General features: G+C 45.7%; 4 protein-coding genes across 4 annotated transcripts; all 4 read right to left on the bottom strand.

Moving 5' to 3' along the window:
- Nucleotides 1–200: 200 nt before the first annotated feature.
- On the bottom strand, nt 201–6,049 carry LOC133150978 (cAMP-specific 3',5'-cyclic phosphodiesterase 4C-like). Its single transcript, XM_061273647.1, has 16 exons — nt 5,918–6,049; nt 5,011–5,148; nt 4,812–4,939; nt 4,555–4,737; nt 4,379–4,418; nt 4,128–4,198; nt 3,820–3,982; nt 3,523–3,616; nt 3,288–3,445; nt 2,999–3,097; nt 2,753–2,917; nt 2,561–2,660; nt 2,056–2,210; nt 1,851–1,973; nt 1,557–1,739; nt 201–1,478 (listed from the first exon to the last, which is right to left on the bottom strand). Exons 1-16 carry the CDS (start codon nt 5,957–5,959, stop codon nt 306–308), a joined length of 3,015 nt encoding a protein of 1,004 aa, XP_061129631.1. The 5' UTR covers nt 5,960–6,049; the 3' UTR covers nt 201–305.
- Nucleotides 6,050–6,442: 393 nt separating this feature from the next.
- On the bottom strand, nt 6,443–10,566 carry LOC133150986 (hsp90 co-chaperone Cdc37-like). The gene is made up of 10 exons (XM_061273671.1): nt 10,169–10,566; nt 9,720–10,001; nt 9,577–9,655; nt 9,079–9,194; nt 8,884–9,006; nt 8,637–8,819; nt 8,365–8,436; nt 8,252–8,304; nt 7,413–7,541; nt 6,443–6,580 (listed from the first exon to the last, which is right to left on the bottom strand). The coding sequence occupies exons 1-10, from the start codon at nt 10,280–10,282 to the stop codon at nt 6,538–6,540; spliced, it is 1,194 nt and encodes a 397-aa protein (XP_061129655.1). The 5' UTR covers nt 10,283–10,566; the 3' UTR covers nt 6,443–6,537.
- A 150-nt stretch (nt 10,567–10,716) lies between these two features.
- Nucleotides 10,717–13,547, bottom strand: LOC133150984 (vascular cell adhesion protein 1-like). The gene is made up of 5 exons (XM_061273667.1): nt 13,303–13,547; nt 12,612–12,881; nt 12,155–12,481; nt 11,802–12,050; nt 10,717–11,511 (listed from the first exon to the last, which is right to left on the bottom strand). Exons 1-5 carry the CDS (start codon nt 13,376–13,378, stop codon nt 11,336–11,338), a joined length of 1,098 nt encoding a protein of 365 aa, XP_061129651.1. The 5' UTR covers nt 13,379–13,547; the 3' UTR covers nt 10,717–11,335.
- Nucleotides 13,548–14,106: 559 nt separating this feature from the next.
- On the bottom strand, nt 14,107–17,440 carry LOC133150987 (voltage-dependent calcium channel gamma-3 subunit-like). The gene is made up of 4 exons (XM_061273673.1): nt 17,230–17,440; nt 15,991–16,074; nt 15,651–15,791; nt 14,107–15,093 (listed from the first exon to the last, which is right to left on the bottom strand). Exons 1-4 carry the CDS (start codon nt 17,438–17,440, stop codon nt 14,552–14,554), a joined length of 978 nt encoding a protein of 325 aa, XP_061129657.1. The 3' UTR covers nt 14,107–14,551.
- Between the last annotated feature and the right edge of the window lie 205 nt (nt 17,441–17,645).

Genomic DNA, 17,645 nt, shown 5'->3' with positions numbered 1-17,645 from the left:
TAGGACAAACAAGTCAGGAGTGGTTGGATCTTGGTCGTGGACGACACAGAAGACAATGGCGAGTATAGTCTGTGATCTCGAGAGAACAGGCACAAACTTATTTGCATGTAATGTGTTATTTTTGTGAGCCTTGTTCGAAGGTCCTTAAGAACGCCTTGCGTTGCCGCCGCCGCCTCCCACAGAGCTTCTGCCCACGACGTCTCAGCTCGGACATTTCCATGTGGACAGCGCGTGAGTGACGGGCTGGCTCTCACTTAATGCGTGTTTTCATTTTCTCACCGAACCGGTTTGCTTCGTCGGCACCACTAACTCTCCTCTTCTTCCTCGTTTTCTTCCCCAGCTTCCTCTTCGACTTCTTCCTCGTTTTCTTCCCCACCTTCCTCTTCGACTTCTTCCTCGTTTTCTTCCCCAGCTTCCTCTTCGACTTCTTCCTCGTTTTCTTCCCCAGCTTCCTCTTCGACTTCTTCCTCGTTTTCTTCCCCAGCTTCCTCTTCGACTTCTTCCTCGTTTTCTTCCCCAGCTTCCTCTTCGACTTCTTCCTCGTTTTCTTCCCCATCTTTCTCTTCGACTTCTTCCTCGTTTTCTTCCCCATCTTTCTCTTCGACTTCTTCCTCGTTTTCTTCCCCATCTTCCTCTTCGACTTCTTTCTCGTTTTCTTCCTCATCTTCCTCTTCGACTTCTTTCTCGTTTTCTTCCTCTTCGACTTCTTCCTCGTTTTCTTCCTCTTCGACTTCTTCCTCGTTTTCTTCCCCATCTTTCTCTTCGCCTTCTTCCTGCTCTTCTTTCTCCACAGTATCGACTTCGTTCTCAGCATTGGTTTCCTCTTCCACATCATTTTCCTCCACTTCCTCTTCAACATCCTCCTCCTGTTTCTCCTCTTCCTCATTCGCCACTGATTCATCTTCCTCCTCGTCAACATTTCCCTCTGCTCCATCCTCCTCCTCCACGTTTCCTTCTACCTGCTCTTCCTCCTCCACATTCTCGACTCCTTCGTCCTCATTCATTTCCCCCCCGTCCACATCTTCATCTTCCCCTTGTTTAGTCTCCTCATCCTCTGCTTCCTCTTCCTTTTCACCCATCTCATCTTCCATCTGCTCCTCTGCAGGGCGGTTTTCTTCTTCCGCCATGTCACCAGTCTGTTCATCCTCATCACTCACGCCGTTCTGCTCCCGGTTGTGGTTCCTCTCGTCCTCAGTCTCACCTTGGCCGTCAGGGCAAGGAGCTCTCTCTCCGCCGCCGCCGGTCCTCGTGTGAACATGGTTGTGGTTGTTGTGCTCCAAGTCCTCCAGGGTGAGCTCAAACTGAAAGCGATCATGCTGCAAGTGTCTGTCTGGAGGAGGCGACGGAGACTGAGGCATGGTGGTCAAGTACCACTCGCGGTTCTCCTCCAGTGTGTCCAGAAGCTCCTGGGCGTCAGGGTGTACCAGGTCGGCCCACGTCTCCCACAGCGGGTGGACGATGTAGTCGATGAAACCCACCTGAAGAGCAAGAGGACTTAAATATGCTTTTGACAACTGTAAAAATTACTCATCATGTCGAAAAGAGCAAATCCACACCTGGCTCTTCTCCACAGAGGCGGTGTGTTTGTCGCACATGGCGCTGATCTCCATGCCGCGCTCCCTCTCCTTATCGCCCTGGCGAAAAAACTCCTCCATGATCCTCTCTGTCCACTGCCGGTACAAAGGTAAGGGCCTGGTCGGGTTGCTCAGGTCAGCGCAGTGAACCATGTTCTTCAGGACCTGCAACAGTGACCTACATTTACAATCTATTTACGTAGTTAAATTTTTTACTTCGAAGCTCTAGCAAGTGGATCTCATGCCATTAAACAAAAATCCAATCTGGCAACCCACCTGAATGCGCTCATTGTAGTGATCCAGCAGGAGCACGCCAGAGCTGGTCACCTTCTTTGTCTCCACCATGGTCTTCAGGTCTCCCAGCAGTGTCATGTGTTTGGACATGTCTGTGGCCAAAACCTGAGGATGAACCCCCACCCCCCGAAAAAAAAATCAGATTTTTATCGCAACTACAATTACATTATATCAATGAGGCACTAACGATATCAATGACGAGCTTGCGGAGGCTCTGACGCTGCCGCTTGGTAAGGTTCTGGAAGATGTCACAGTTGTCCTGGTGTAGGAGCTTAAAGCCGACAGCCAGGTGATGGTTCTCCAGGACCGATTCGTCGTTGTACATCAGTGCCAGCTCCGAGTCTGGACACATCGCCGCCACAGTTACTCCGAGTTTTAAAATGGACTCTACTGGGTGTCATTATAACGTGAACAATTCTCTTCCAAGTGAACACTTCATTTTGATGAGGAACAAGTTTTCAAAGTTGCTCCAAACTCAATTGTCTTCTCTCACGTACTTTGTTCACGTTAACAGTTTCTCTTTACACCATAATTAGCAGGAGCTGTAGTCCCGTTAATTGCAGTGTTCAAACAGCACGGCGCCATGATCATTATCTGCATTCTGTCTTTTCTCAGAGCACCATCTTAAATGAACTTTGGAACTCCTTCTGTTATGTCATTTGAATCTCCTTCGTCTTATATGTGGGACTCACTGGTGTTGATGAGGAACTGATTGGAAACTCCAGGATGATCAACATCATGAATGGCGGCGGCAAAGAGGGCAGCAAGGATCTCCAGGTCAGTGAAGACAGCCTGAGGGGAAAGACCCAAATAAGGAACATTGAAATTTTTTGATGTAGGGTTTCTCCTCATGTTCTCCTTCATTTTTTTCTCATGTGACATACGTCGAGGGCCGGAGTGGAGAGGAGCACGTGTGTGGACTGGGTGACATCGGCAGCGTGGAGGCTGTTGTGGTACGCTACGTTGCCGTGGTAATGGTCTTCCAGTGTCATCACGTAAGTGACAAAAGTGTCAGCGGGGATCCGGAAGTTCTTCAGCAGCTCTCGCTCCTGGGAAGATCAAGTGCCCTTAGCTTAATGCTAACAAACAATGCGAAGGATATCATCTCCTCTCTCACAAAAATGTTTTACCTGAAAAATGGTGTACATGATGCAGCTGAGTGGTCTGTTGTTGGAGACGTCAGCAACTTGAAATACGTTGAAGCTCCACTTGTCTAAATCCTCCAACTCCTGCTTCAAAAATGTACAAGCACAGACATGCAATATGGACAACCAATAACCAATCACGTAGATGATTCCAGACATGGCTAATGCTAATTCTGCTTCGTCAGAGACACTTGGGCAGGGCGGAAGTAGTGAATTGGCGATGGAGAATGACAAGTTCTCAGTCGAGTAGGCCATATTTAAATTTTCGCCAGACCTTGGCGAGCTCGTCCTCCTGTTCGGTGTTGACCCCGAAGCGAGGCATGGAGGCGCTCGAGAGGCTGGAGCTGTGCGACAGTTTCCGCACGCCGCTGATTTGACTCATCGGTTTGTCTTTCAGATTTGGCGACGGGATCTCCACTTCGTTCTGCTTGTCTACACACACAGACACACACACACACAATTTAATCGCTGATGTTATTCTGCTGGGATAGGAATATGGCTCCACTCACCAAGGAAGGTGCTGGAGATGTACTCTGACACCTGGTTACCGGAGCGACTCATCTCGGACAGGTGGGACAGTTCTCTGTTCAGCATCCTCTTGAACTGTCGTACCGCAAAGTAACACAAGGTCACAAAGTCACCAGAGGTCAAGTAACATGACGCCGCTAAAATTCTGCATTTGTTTTACAATTGCCAATTAGTGTCTCTCAAAACGGGCTCCCTCTAATTAAATATCCAGAACCAGAAATATGCAAGGGATGACTATATATAATTTTGTATAATTTGAAAAAAAAATGATCCTTTACCTTATTGGATGCCATCTCACTGACAGAGCGGTGCGTCTGGATGGTTTCCAACTGGTCCAAACACCAGTCCAGTTCTTCTAGCGTGTCCAAGGCGAGCTGCTGGTATTGCTGGTCGCACAGCGTGGCCCTGGGACTCGCGCACAGCCCACCAAGCGGAGATCTCCTGAAAATAAAAGGTGCAGTACAATATGTGGTACAAATACAATAACAGGCATAAAATATACTAGAATGCGACAAACAATTGTAATTCATTCGTGAAATTACATACGTTAATAAACAAAAATAAATGAGTTACGCTAATGACTGACTTGACTGTCGGCGTGGAGACGTTGGCGAGGATGGTAAAATTGCTCCGCACCGATCGCAGACTAGCCAGAACCTTAAACACAATACACACACATTGCAAAACACATTTACAGGCAACTTCCATACCAAGTCAATTTACACATGCACTACACACCCTGCAATGGAAATGTAATGTTCCAAACTAAACCCGCAGCTTAGCCGAAACACGTTTACAGTAATGATGGAACCGTGTCCTGGACCAAGCTCCACTCACCTGAGCAAAAGGAGTGACGATGAAGTCCTCCCCTGTGTGACTAAACGATGACAAACATGTTAACAATCAAGTAGCTTGCTCATACCTTACTTAGAAAAAGCAAAGGATATTCAGACAATACTCAAAAGTTAAGTATCAGGCCTCACACTGGAGGTCGACATGATGAATGCGCTCACCCTTCGCTCGCCAGGGACGAATTTCGTGACACCGTCTTTGGCGACATGTCATAATCCGAATCCGAGCGGTAGAGGAAGGACTCCCTCCTCTGGCTTTGGGGGAAGGATGTGTTGATTGTGAGTCCTGGACTCTGCGAGCCCAGTGGCGTGTGAGCGGGGGAGACGCCATTTTCTCCTTCGTAACTACAAAAACAGTGTTTGAGGAGATGTCTTGGAGAAAACCCGGTTGGAACGTGGAGGTGGCAGGCTGTGCGAACCTGTCAGCGTCAGCTTGCGTGATGGAGATGCGCGGCGGGATGCGGAGTGGCAGCGTTGTGGGACGTGCCACGTTGCTAAGGACCTCTGGCGAGCGAGTGCGGTCGCGAGGGCGTAGCCAGCAGGGAACCTGTGGCAAGCAAAAAAAAAATCTCTTGGCTGCCAGACCAAAGCACGTGGCCCGTGCTGTACGTTGACTACCTGTAGACTAGATGGGAGTCTCCTGCTCCTACCCCTGCGTAGCTCCGCCCCCAGCGTGGCCCCAGACGTGTAGGATCGGCTGTAGCGCGGCGACTCTGGCTTTTCCCCTGCGCCAACCGTTATTTGAACGTCTTCACCCTATAGAACAACAAGGAGACCAGCGTTATGTCTCAACCACAATCAAGTACTTGATTGCGTTCTTAAAAAGCTTAAAAATGCTTGTGCGGGTGTGTGTGTGTGTGAGGGAGCGAGAGATAAGGCTGTTACAGACGGCACTCTTGGATGCTGATCTGCACTGCAGCAACGTAGCAACAAAACACTCGTGGGGGGGGACGGACGATAGCAGTTGCTAGGCAACCGTGCCGTGTTACTCCCCATGCTGCGCTTCATGTTGTCATCCAGAGCAGATGCGGAAGGATGCATCTAAATATATAGTCATTTCCAAAAAGCTACTTGCCGAGTTGGATCAATAAAAGCCCGTTTGAATAATGCATGCTCTCATGTACTTCGTTCTGGATGAAAGCGCCCTGGCATCATCTAAGTGGATTCCTTCACTTTACAAAAAGCACAAAGGAAGGTTAAAATGTGTGGAAATCACCGGGTGAGCGAGTCTTTCACGGCAGTCGACCCAAATACGCGTTTATACAAGTGCACGTGAACCTTTTTGACCTAAGACCCCGTTCAAATATTGCTGCTGTATTGATTAGTTTGATAAACATTACCACGGAAATGTAAACTATTGTTTTTTGTTTCTGTCGACTTGACTGAACAATAGCATAGTGCCTCCTGGTGGCCAAGTTGGGCACACCTGAAGGAGCAGCACAATGATTTAGATTGCTGCATGAAATCACAAAAAAATAATGATAATTCTCAACATTGATCTTGATACGCTGCTTTTCTACCTCACCTCTTCTCCAGTTACCGACAGCACGCTGCGGCTCTTCTTCATCCTGATTGGCTCGTTCTGGGCCCCAGGGCGGAGCGTTCCGGAACCCAGGCAGCAGAGCAGGTGGAGAGCCAGGACCGGAGAGGTAGCAGGTCACTCCAAGGTTAAACCCAGGTAGAAGGTGCTTGGGGGTCAGGGGGTCGTTTATGAGCCTTAAACCGGGTCGCCCTCTGCATCCATTGGGCTTTCCTGACACCTCGGGGTTCAGGTGGATCAAACAGGACCCCTCGGTCCCCCCTCTGGGTCGCCGTCGTTTTTGTTTGGTTTTGGCTAACCTTTATTTTTTTTAATATTACTGAATATATTGATACAATTCACAGAGCTCACTCCATGTTAGAGTGTCTGCCATGAAGCTCCATCAGAATTTGGTCCTGCTTGGACCAGGCGAGGCAACAACACACCCCAGTTAGGGTTTGCGGCTGGTAGACTGTTGCAAAAAAACATATCTCCAAACCCGCAAGTCCAACTCTTCCTTGCATAGTTCCAACCTTGTAAAAATCTGTCCTTGGTGCAGTACAAAAATCCAAGAGCGTCGTGTTTTGCGGTGACCTTTCGGAATGACGAGCATCACTGCTTGGAAGTCATCTTGGAAGGTCACAAGTTTGAGCGTCTCTTTGCTTCTTCCTGTGAGGCACAATAAGAAGTATTCAAGGTTGACAGGTATTGTAAGAGATCTGCACTGTGTGTGTGTGTGTGTATAATACAGAATATTTTTCTTGCAACATTCTGATGTTTTAGCAAATACAACTTCATCGTCGAAACGTTGCAACTTTATTTTTGTGCTATTGTGACTTTATCACAACAACCTTCCCCTTGTAAACATGACTTCACGGCTTTATTGATTATGACAAATCGCAACGTAATCAAAACATGACTGCTACGAACTCTCTCGTATTTTCCTTGGATGCAGCCAGAAAGCCATTTCTATGAGGAAACACTTCGAATTCTGAGCACTTTAAAAAGCACTTCATCTGAAATTCAAACACTTCCAAGCCGGCGAGTGCGCAACAAACCACTATTGGCCGAATCGCCCCTTTCCATACTTTCAAAATTGAATCAAAATCACATGAGGACCTCTTGTCATTTTGAGGAACACGACGCTGGCACAACATAAACACGGTGTCATTGTGGTGGCCTTGCGGGAGCTAATTCCGAGAGCGTACTGCAACACACCGAATCTCCCTTCCATTATATAATTACTCGGAGCCCTCCGACGATGACCCAATTCTGTTTTTTTTTTTGCGTCGGGAGGCTGTGGCTGTCCCGCTGTGCTTTCTGATCACCTGGCGTTATATACGCACACACGTAGGGTCAACCAGTCTGCATGCTGGGAGGAGGGGGAGGAGGATGGTGACACAGTGACATACATGCAGGAGGCAGATATGAAGACGCAGCATGAGGGATGCCCCTCTCAAACGCGCACAGGCTGCAGCATTTTGTAAAACAACATACTCACCTTGATGGCGTCCAGATGAAGGCGGGCCGGTCCTCCGCCTCCTCTTCCTCTCCTCCCGCCTCCTTCTCCTCCTTCTCCTCCTCCTCCCCCTCCTCCTCCTCCTCCTCCTCCTCCTGGTCGCTGTCCGTGCTGGCTGCCTGCAGACGAGCCGTGCATGTGTCACAAGCGCTCTGCGTCTTCATGAATAGCAGCTCCCCACCCTCCTCGGATCTCCTCTCTCTTTCTCCTCCTCCTCGTTTTCTTCATCCAACCAACCAGCCAGACGGCAGACGCACACACACCGTGTCCTCACCCCCCTCCTACCATCTTCATGGAGAAGCCCTTTACATCCCCACCCCGCTCCTTTATTACATGCATTGGCCAATTATAATCGCATCCTCAGTATCCCATGCATTCCCTCTAAAAATAAAAAAAATATATCTATAATTATATTGATTAAATATGTATTAATTATTATTATTTGTATTAATTATATTACATTATTATTAATTATTATTATTAATTTATTAATTAATTTAGCCCCTCCTACAAAAAAAAAAATTCTTGGTACGACTCAGTCCAACAGCTTGATGGTTAGCAATTCGGAACTGTAAATCTGCTATTGTAAATATTACAATGGCCTTAACACTCTTAAATAAGAAATGATCATTTAATATTTTTGAACTAAATGTGTCCGCGCATGTAAAACACACAACACAAAATAAACTCTCCATGAAAAAAAGCTCTATGAGCTGCTACTTGGCAGTTTTTATTCAAAAACATCAACATATTTTTATGTCATTCCAAACACAGTTTAATCCTCTTCCTCATCTTCTCCATAATCTTCATTCTCTCCGGACTCAGGCACCCACAGTCCAGAGTCGATGCACCTTGCCAGGTGATATTTGCCCTCCTGTGGAGACCACCACCACGTTATCATCACATCCTCATCATCAACCATCCATCTGCTTACCTCAAGGTCCAATTTGCCCATAGCTTCGTGCAGCATCTCAATGTTCTTCTCATCAAAGCTCCTCTGCATGTCCTGACGAAGAGACAACAGCAGGTCAGAACCCCGTTTGTGTGTGTTTCGAGTCGTCTGCGCTGCCCGACGAGATCAATAGGCCCTATGTTTGTGTGCAAACAAAGTGAAACGGGAAACTCTCACAAGGGACTCACAGGCGGAGTAATTTGATCGCCGTCGCCGCATATGGGCCAGTATGAGTGCTTAAGTGGGACATTTACCTTGGGCAGTGACTCGTAGACCTCGACAGGATCTAGACCACCGGGGCCCAATCTTTTTTGCTTCTCCTCTTCTTCCAGCTCCTCCCTGGCCTCCTCCATCCGCATCCGTGCGCAGCTCCTTACACGCTCTTTCAGCAGTTCCAGCTCACGTTGGAAAGCTTCCCGGTTCAACTGGTCCGCGTTCTGCGACACGCGCGTGAGGACATCGGGACTAAAACACAAGGACGGAGTTTCGACTTCTGCTGACCTTCATACTTGAGAAGAACTGCCTGAAGCAGCCACGCGGGTCCACCTTCAATGCTCGGCCCAAATCTAAGATGGAGTGCATGACGATGGCCTGGTGGGCCACCTGCTCCATCAAGGCGTGCTTCTAAATCGGACAAGGTAGATTTATTTTTTTAAATATTCCGTTTTATGACCCAGATGGAGCCGATTTTCTTACCTCATCGATCGCATACTCAATACAGATGACCACAAGGCGGTTAGCCGTCTCCTCGCACACAAGATGCGGATTGTCCGACAGATATTTCTGACTGTCGTCGTAGCGCCGCAACATACCTAGTGTAATGTACATAAACACGTCTTCTTTGGTACCGATTAATGCAAAGGCAACAAAAGCTTTATCAACAACATCGCTAGAAATCCAAGGTGATTTTCAAATGATCTCTTCCATGCCTTAGAAATCACAATGTCCCATCAGTGTTGAGCTATTTTTACAACCGGCTAGTGAGCCACACTTTAAATCAAGTCTGTTTTATTTATTAAACACAGTGCAGGTCTAGAACCACACTCCTTATATGTTTACATTTCAGAAAATAAACAGAACTCTCTAAAAGCAAGTACTTAGCGACAGAGGGAAGGTGAAAACTCCCTCTATGGAAGAACATAGAATATGATAGTTCTTTTGTCATTTGTTAGTTGCGTAAAACAAACGACTTACCAAAGTGTTTGATTTCCTCAGCGTACTTCTCCACACCTTCCTCCTGTGTCTCTTCTTTCGGTTTTATGTTGACGATACTCTACGAGACACGCGTACATATTTGTAAGATGGTGGTTGCATTTGGAGGAATGTTGTTGTCTTACCCTGCTGAAGCCATCTTTGCTAATGGTGTCCACATTCCAGGGAAGCCTTTTCTCCTCACGCTTGTGTTGCTCCCACATCTTCTCGAATAATCTTTTGTCCTTTTTCAGTTTCTTCACCTCCGCCCGGACGTTGGTCAAGTTGGCCTCCTCCACCTCAGTCTTCCTTTCCTCCATCGCTCGGAGTCGTCGCTCGGCCTCCTCCAGGAGCCTGCCGCATTCTGACAGGTTGCTCTCCAGGTCTTCTCCCCTTTGCTGGAACCCGGCCATCTTCTCCAGACGTGCCTGAGAATTGTCGTAAGTTCATAAAAACAAAAAAAATCAATACTTTTGCTTATTGTTGTGGGTCATGAGGGAGAAACCTTATTGGAAATGATTGAGAGCAGTATAACACCATGTTTATTATTTGGAGTCCAACAAAGAGTTAATTTCGAAATGGGCATACTCCTGACCCGGTGTCTCATCCGAAACAAGCTCGGCGTGTCGACGTAAGGGTTGGTGACGTCATCGTCGTCCGAGATATCAATGTGATCCCAGGCGCTGTAGTCGATAGCTACCCCGGTCATCCTTCAGTCCAAGTGTGTCCAGCGGCGACGTTCTAACAACTCGCTGACGGCAACCTACGCTAAACACAAGCTAAACGCCATTTTGATCCTCTTAGTGAGCCACAAGCTATTTACACAAATCCTATTTTTGGCTTTTACTTATCTGTCGTGCTGAGCAATGTCGCAGTGTTATCTGATACCGTATAGGTGAAAGCCAGGGTTCGGTCTTTAGCTAGCCAATCACATTCCAGTACATAGTTGAGTACTTAAAATTGGTCGGTTTTTATGCTAAATATACACGTAGGGGTTTGGTAAACTTTGTATGGATGTGGTTTGGAGCACACTTGTCACTTATCCAGGCTAGTGAACCACTGCACCATAAAATAAAATATAAATAAAAGAAAATATTTTGTGTTAATTAAATGATACATCAAATACCACAATGGAAGCATATGCTATATTATCATTATTTTTATTTTTATTCCAGCTGAGCAGTTTCAGTTTGAGGCAATCTCACAACCCCCAAAAAGTATTTAAGGGGGAATACATATATATATAAAATACACACACTGTACATACATTACACGCAACATAGGACACCCAAAAAAAACACAGACAGGGCGGAAAATCTCAAGGGCAGGATGTGCAGTTATTTCCAGCCTTGTATTCACAATGAGAACATGTTTGGCACTTCATTGATGTCATGTAAAAAATATTAAATGTTAAAAAAAAAAAAAAAAATTAAATACAGCAAGCCAGTTGCATCTGGGACTGTATCACAACAATGGAAATATTGCAGATAGTCCTGAATTGTGTCAGAAACGCATGAGCCAAGTGCCAAAAAGCTCCTTGGAAGGCGGGCGTTACCGTTACTCAAACAGGAAAGGAAAACAACTTCCTGCAGATGCTTTAATACCTTTGGGACTCATTGTGCTTTCCCGTTGTTGTCAGTGTTACACAAGAAAGTCAAACGTGGACCTCATATGACTCAATGACTTCGGCATTAGTTGCACAAATATGCACACATTTATACAGAACGCGGCACCTTCATTCTCATACCACTCCCCCCTCCCCTCAAAGCTCCTCGGCAGGTAGCGCAATGTGCGGGGTGCGAAAACGCAACACGTCCTTCAGGTTGTACTTTCCAGTCCGACTGAGTCTGTAGCAATGGACGTACACCGCGATGGTGGCAATGACCACGAGAACGACGACCGCTGCTACTACAGCTAAAATCATGTTCATGTAGTTGACTGCAAAGAGAGAAAACAAAAGGGGGACAAAGTTAGCATCGGTATAATTGAAGTCAATTACCGCTGCGTTGATGAATATTTTCGGGATCATTTAAGATTTATTTAGATAACTTATATTTATTTGTATTTTATATTTGGGTAGCTTATAGGTAGGCTTTGGGTATTTTTGTCACGTTAGGTCGATTTGAAAATATTTAGGTAACTTTTACAAGTATTATACCCGTATTAGGTAACTTGAAAGTATTTCCGTAGATTTTTCGAGTACGTTGAGGTCAAATTCATCAACTCACCTCGTACATCCACATTAAACACAACTGTGGTCCTCCCCATGCTGTTGTTAATGGAACACGTGTACTCTCCTTTGTGTTCCGTGGTGACAGAGTCCACCGAGAAGACATCGCCTTCGAAAGCGGCGGCCAACGGCAGTTCCCACGTGACCGAGGGTCTCGGGTTGCCCTCGGCGGAGCAGTTGAGATGAAGGGGATCCCCCACTGTCAGGCTGATCAATCTATAGACAGGTCCGTCAAATTGAGGCTTATCTGCGTATTGATTGAGACAGAAATACATTGGTGAGATTGATTGAGGCCGATATACAAAAGTAAGAATTTCTATTGATCTATCGTTATTATGTTCATAGACTCACAGAGAACATCTGTGGTGAAGATATTAGATCGCGTCTCGTGTGGTGGTTTATCAGGTTCCGCGTCCAGTTGGGCAATGCACTCATATCGAGCGCCATTGTTTTCTTTGGTGGCATTAATGGAGTTATAGAAGGTCATGTTGGCCGGTTTCTTTTCCATGTTGTCCTTTAGGTGTTGGCGGCTCACTTCGGTGCCGCCTTGGTAGAAGATCACGATAAGGTTTCTGAGGGGAGCAGCTTCAACCACATGGCAGTACATAGGGTATCTTTGACCTTCCAGCATCGGCCCCTCAAGATCACGAAAGCCCACCTCCACCTTTTTGGGATACTCTGCGAGGGCACAAAATGAAGTCGGTAAGATAAACAACCACTTCCTTTTGTGATTTTTTTTTTGATGACAGTGTGGGGCGAGTTACTTTCTAAATTTCGATATTTTGAACAAGTTACTGGAGGGTCTTACGGTAGACGGTGATGGGCAGCCTGCTGCAGCAATGGGAGCCATTGCCTTTGTTGTAGTAGCACGTGACAGACGAAGGGTACGCATTCATTTTGTCCACCGTCCACAAAATGTTTCTCCCGTTTTTCTGTTGTTCGCCGATTGACTTTTCCAAACCGATCGATTTGTTCTGGCAAGCGTGTTGGCAAGCGGAACAGTTGGCGGAAGCCGGCATGCCAAACTGCACCACCAGTTTGGAAGGAGTGAACACTGGCTTGTCCGTGCAGTTGAAATCTGAAAAGCAGAAGGGAATTCTTGGCAAATTTTGCAGCAAGACATTTTTTCTGAATTGGAATCATGCAGTGGAAGCTGTCTCTCAGGTCACAGAGTAACCGCAGTTAACTTCTTTTGACACTTGTTTAACAGTCACACGGTGTCGTCGTTGGCAAGTGTCCCCAGCCTACTTCCCGTTTGTCACATGTTGTCGAAGTTCATGGTGAGTACAATTTTTTCTTTTCTTTTTTTTTTTTAAACAAGTCAAAAATATGCTTCAAACTCTGCCTGCAGTAAAGACAAAAAGTTTTCTAACAACAAACAATTGGACCCAATGGCATTTTAATTCATGACACAAAATCATTTGATCTAATTGCTACTGTTTTGATCGAAGAATCTTTTTAAGTCTAACCTCAAGGGAAGCCAAAGCGTTTAAACTTACCACAGCCGCATACACGGAAGTTGCTTAAAATGCCAGACAGTGAAAGAACAGTCCAAAAGAAGTAACTGCAAAACATTATTCCGAGTTTGTTTCTGAGTCAACTGGTAACAAAAAGTGCGCAGTGCCTTGCCCCTTGTCAAAAACCTATGTGGAAAGTGCAAAGTGAAAGTAAGAGTGATGGTTTTCCCTATAGCCCTTCGATGTGAATGAGCGAGAGAGCAGCATTGGAGCTCAAAAAGAAAGCATCACTGGGTCACTGCAGTCACAAGACAAGAGAGAGAGAGAGAGAGAGCGAGCCAGAGAGAATTCTGGGGAAGTTTGTCCTTTTGGGAAATTCGGCTTATCTTCAGCATACGATGACTCAGTCATGAAGAATGAAATCAGCGTCGACCCACTCACAGAGCAACCCAAAACTTATTGCGTAATAAATCCTATATTTACTTTGGAATTTTAAGTACTTTCCCGCTGGCTGGCAGGACGCCAGCTTCCCTTTATCATCACATTCCTTCTGTGAAGCCCCCCCTCATGCTTTTACGGGAAAACACGTGTTCCCATCCGGCTCTCGACACACAGGGTGGTACCACAAGGCACTGAAATGATACGTTTCCGAGAAATCTTTATTCAGTGTACAGGTCGGAAATAATGGGACATAAATGAATTTGAATCCACACTTTATATAACTGCATGGATAGGGTAAGAAGAATTTTTTTTTTTTGATGGTCTTACTGGCCTACTAAACTAAGCTCGACCCATCACCCGAATCGAGGGTTGAGGGGTCCACATGACAATTATTATTTTTACTGCATATTTTCGATAATCAGACAAAGGCAGACAAAATTTGACACCATGTAAGTCCTCCGTCTCACTAGTTGGCGCTTTACTACGGCATTTAGACAAGTCAGCGATTCATCTGCTTCAGAAAGAAAGGTTTTGTTGTCAATGGTTTTTGTCCGGAGCCTGCTTGGCATTGACGAGTACTTAGCATTGTTTCGAAAATCTATAGTTATGATCAAATAAAAATTAAAATTTATTTATATTCATGCCTGGGAATAAGGATCTCTATGCAGCCCTATATTCCCCCCCCCTTAATAACGGGAGTGTGCTAATGTCATTTTAGTTATGATGGTGGAACTTGTCGGGCGTTTTTAGGATGTAAAGAAATTTGAGAACCACTTCTTGTAATTGTTTCTGTCATCAGAGTCTCTGTGCTCTTCTTAAACAAGAGGTCATGCGTCCATCACGTCTCGTGTCAGACCGGAGTGGTTCTCTTACTATTCGCACACATTCCAGGCAGTACGTCATCGTCGTCCCGAGGCGCGGCCGTTAAACCGTCCAACAACACGTCCGCGTCCTCCAGCGCGTAAAGCATGTACTCCGAGGTAACCGGTGGGGGCAACCCCGGCAAGGCGGCCATCTTGGCCTCCGATGAGAGCGACGCCTCCCGCACCAGGGAGGTTCGCAGTGAGTCGGGGGCGAAGTCGACGGTGCCGCTGTGGTTACTCCTGCTGCTGTGCCTGTGAGGGCGATTGTTGTAGTAGCGGTTGCGATAGTTGGACGAGCCACGCGAGACGGGCGCTTTGACCAGGGAGGGTCGGCCGTTGGTACGGAGCTGCCGGTGCTTCTCGATGAACACGTGCACCGCCAAAACGCCCACCATCTCGGCTAGGACGAAAGACAGCGCCCCGAAGTAGAAGGACCAGCCATAGGAGTAGCTCTTCTTGTTGTCGCTTTGGCTGGGGTCTCCGGAGTTGGCCGATATGTACACGATGATGCCTATGATGTTACTCAAACCTGAAGAGTGACAAGTGAAGAGTCAAAAAAAAAAAAAAAAGCTCGGTAAACACTCATTGACAATCAGAACATGGGCGGAGCTAGAAGGGGTGCCAAGGTGGCACTGATATTCCTCGAAATATGCCATCCAGGTTCCAGCCAGGCCAGATAATTGGCATTTGGAGTTGTTGTTTTTTCCGGGAATTGTTTTTGCCTACCTTCTCTATAGAAAAAAAAAACGTTTTATGGACCCCTTAAGCTAGCTCCCAATTTAGCTCCCCAATCTGGCCCTGTTTTGGGGGGTTGTTAATTAGATCTAAACTTTTGGTTGCGATCAATAACCCAAAAGGTTGGTTCACTCCTTTTTTTTTTTTTTTTACCCAATTTGGGTTATTTTTGATCCACCTGTTTTTAGAATGTATCCAGCACGTCACTCACATCCACCATCTATGACGTCTGGATTCCAGTCGCAAACTATGACTCTCTGGTTCATAATTTTCCCAGTCATCCAATAATTAGGCCTTTGCAGACTTAGTTCAAAACCAGGATTTGTGCTTTAGTGTCTGCGTGTTGCAAACCTGCAGAGACAAAGAGAATGCCCGCAGTCAGGATGATGTTGTAGCGTGACTTGTAGAACTCGCTGGCCGCCACGCACACACCTCCGAGGAACAACAAGCCCACACTGAGGATCGGGAAGAGGCTGGACGCTCGCACCGCCCCTGAAAGGAAGAACTGTGTTTACACCAAATCCCGGTTCACTCGGAGCCAAGTTTGCCTCTTTCTTTTCCTTAGGTTTTTCTTTCCCATTTGAAGAAACCTTCTCTGTTCTGTCTCCCTCTGTTGGTCATTGCGTCTCATGTCGTTGCTATTGCTAATTTTTGAGTGACTCCCGAAACACGCATCACTGCAGGAACTCACGTAGCAAATATTCCGCGGCGTCCTGCTCGTAGTCGGCATCCTCTGCAAAGTGATCGATGTCTTTGCAAACACCTCGAAATGTTCCTAAAGAGAAGCAAACATGACTGTAAATGTTTTTTGTAATATTATAGTACTTTGCGCTGTTATTTTATAGCATGACTCTGTCTCTTTGACCCAGTCCACTTTGTATGCTCTTGAAAAGAGTGAGTTGCATAATGCTTAATGGGATGTGCATCATCTGATGGACTTTGGTATTGATCTCCCTGCTCTGGCTTGGCTTCAGTTCTGCTCAGTTCTGTGCGAACTTTGATAAGGTTTCATATGAGGTTAGAGTCCATTCATTGTCGTTTTTCTTTTGTCAAGTGTTCAACTCGAAATTCGAACTTTGCGTGCTGCTCGCAATGCCTTTTGACCCCCGTGCATGCGTCACATGGGATATATTGATGAATATGTCCTGATGCGCAGTATTGATGACGTGGGACCATCACCATGGTTACCAAAACCAAACTTATTGTGGAAAAAAGGAGGACAAGCACCAGTGAGGCGGTACTAAACATTTAGTGAAACCTGACGAAAAAACACTTTTTTTAATCCTAAAAGTTGTATTCATTTATTTTAAGAAAATTAAAAAATTCTATTCATTCATTTATTTTCAGAAAATAACAGAATATAGCCAATACATAACGCTGTTTTGGAACTATAAACCAATGGCATCATCATGATCTAAATAGTCACTGCTGGTTGGTGAATGGATGACTCAATTTTAAAAACCCTTCATTAATACAGTCAAAAGAATTTGATTCAAAAAATGAGCTCTGCTTGCCAAATAGTGAGCCAACTTGTGTCATGACCAAGATTCCAATGCAACAATTAAAATGATGCTGTATTCCTTTTTGCCGCTATAGTGACAGCAAGATCAGAGATTTCACATAAATGTGTGAGTGGGCCTTCCAAATAGTCAGGAAAGTCTTTGTCAGAGTTTTTTTGGTGTCATTATTAACCTAGTTTGAAACATTGAAATAAACACCCAGTTCAAAACATGCCCTCGTTAAAATAATAATAAGCAAAATGAAAAATTAGGTGACAGCATATTTAGTAATTAAAAGAATGCACACATATACAATGAATAAAGTAAACATAAGGAATGTAAGATAATAGCAATAATAATAAACAAGCAATAATACAATGATTTTAACTATAATATAATATTATATTAAAAACTGTTTTTTTTTTTTGTACCTTCAGTGCAGCATGTCCTCCACAAACCCGAGTGGGTGAGCACCTCCTCATTCTTGCGGACCGTCTCGTTGTCGCCCAGGTTCTTGGAGCGGCACATCCCGCGCGAGTACAGCCAGTAGTCGGTCCCCACCGCGATGGTCATGAGGCTGAAGGCACAGAAGGCCCCCGCCGTTGTCATCAGCATCATCACACCCCGGTTGCACAGCCTCATGCCTCCCCCCCCCCCAAAAAAAAACAGCTGCCTTTTATATCTGCTTGTATTTACTTGCTTGAATGCCAATTGACTTTGCTGGTCTTCTTTTGAAAGTCAACATTGTGCTTTTTTTTTTTAGGAGTCCTTTTGTATGGAAGCGGAAAAAAACAGGAAGGAATTCTTTGAGAGCAGCAGATGAGACAAAAGTAGAACAACCTCTCGG

This window comes from Syngnathus typhle, linkage group LG3 (assembly GCF_033458585.1).
Source record: "Syngnathus typhle isolate RoL2023-S1 ecotype Sweden linkage group LG3, RoL_Styp_1.0, whole genome shotgun sequence".
NCBI lineage: Eukaryota > Metazoa > Chordata > Actinopteri > Syngnathiformes > Syngnathidae > Syngnathus > Syngnathus typhle.
The sequence above is the reverse complement of the archived record's forward strand: the minus strand, read 5'-3'. Positions and strand labels throughout refer to the sequence as shown.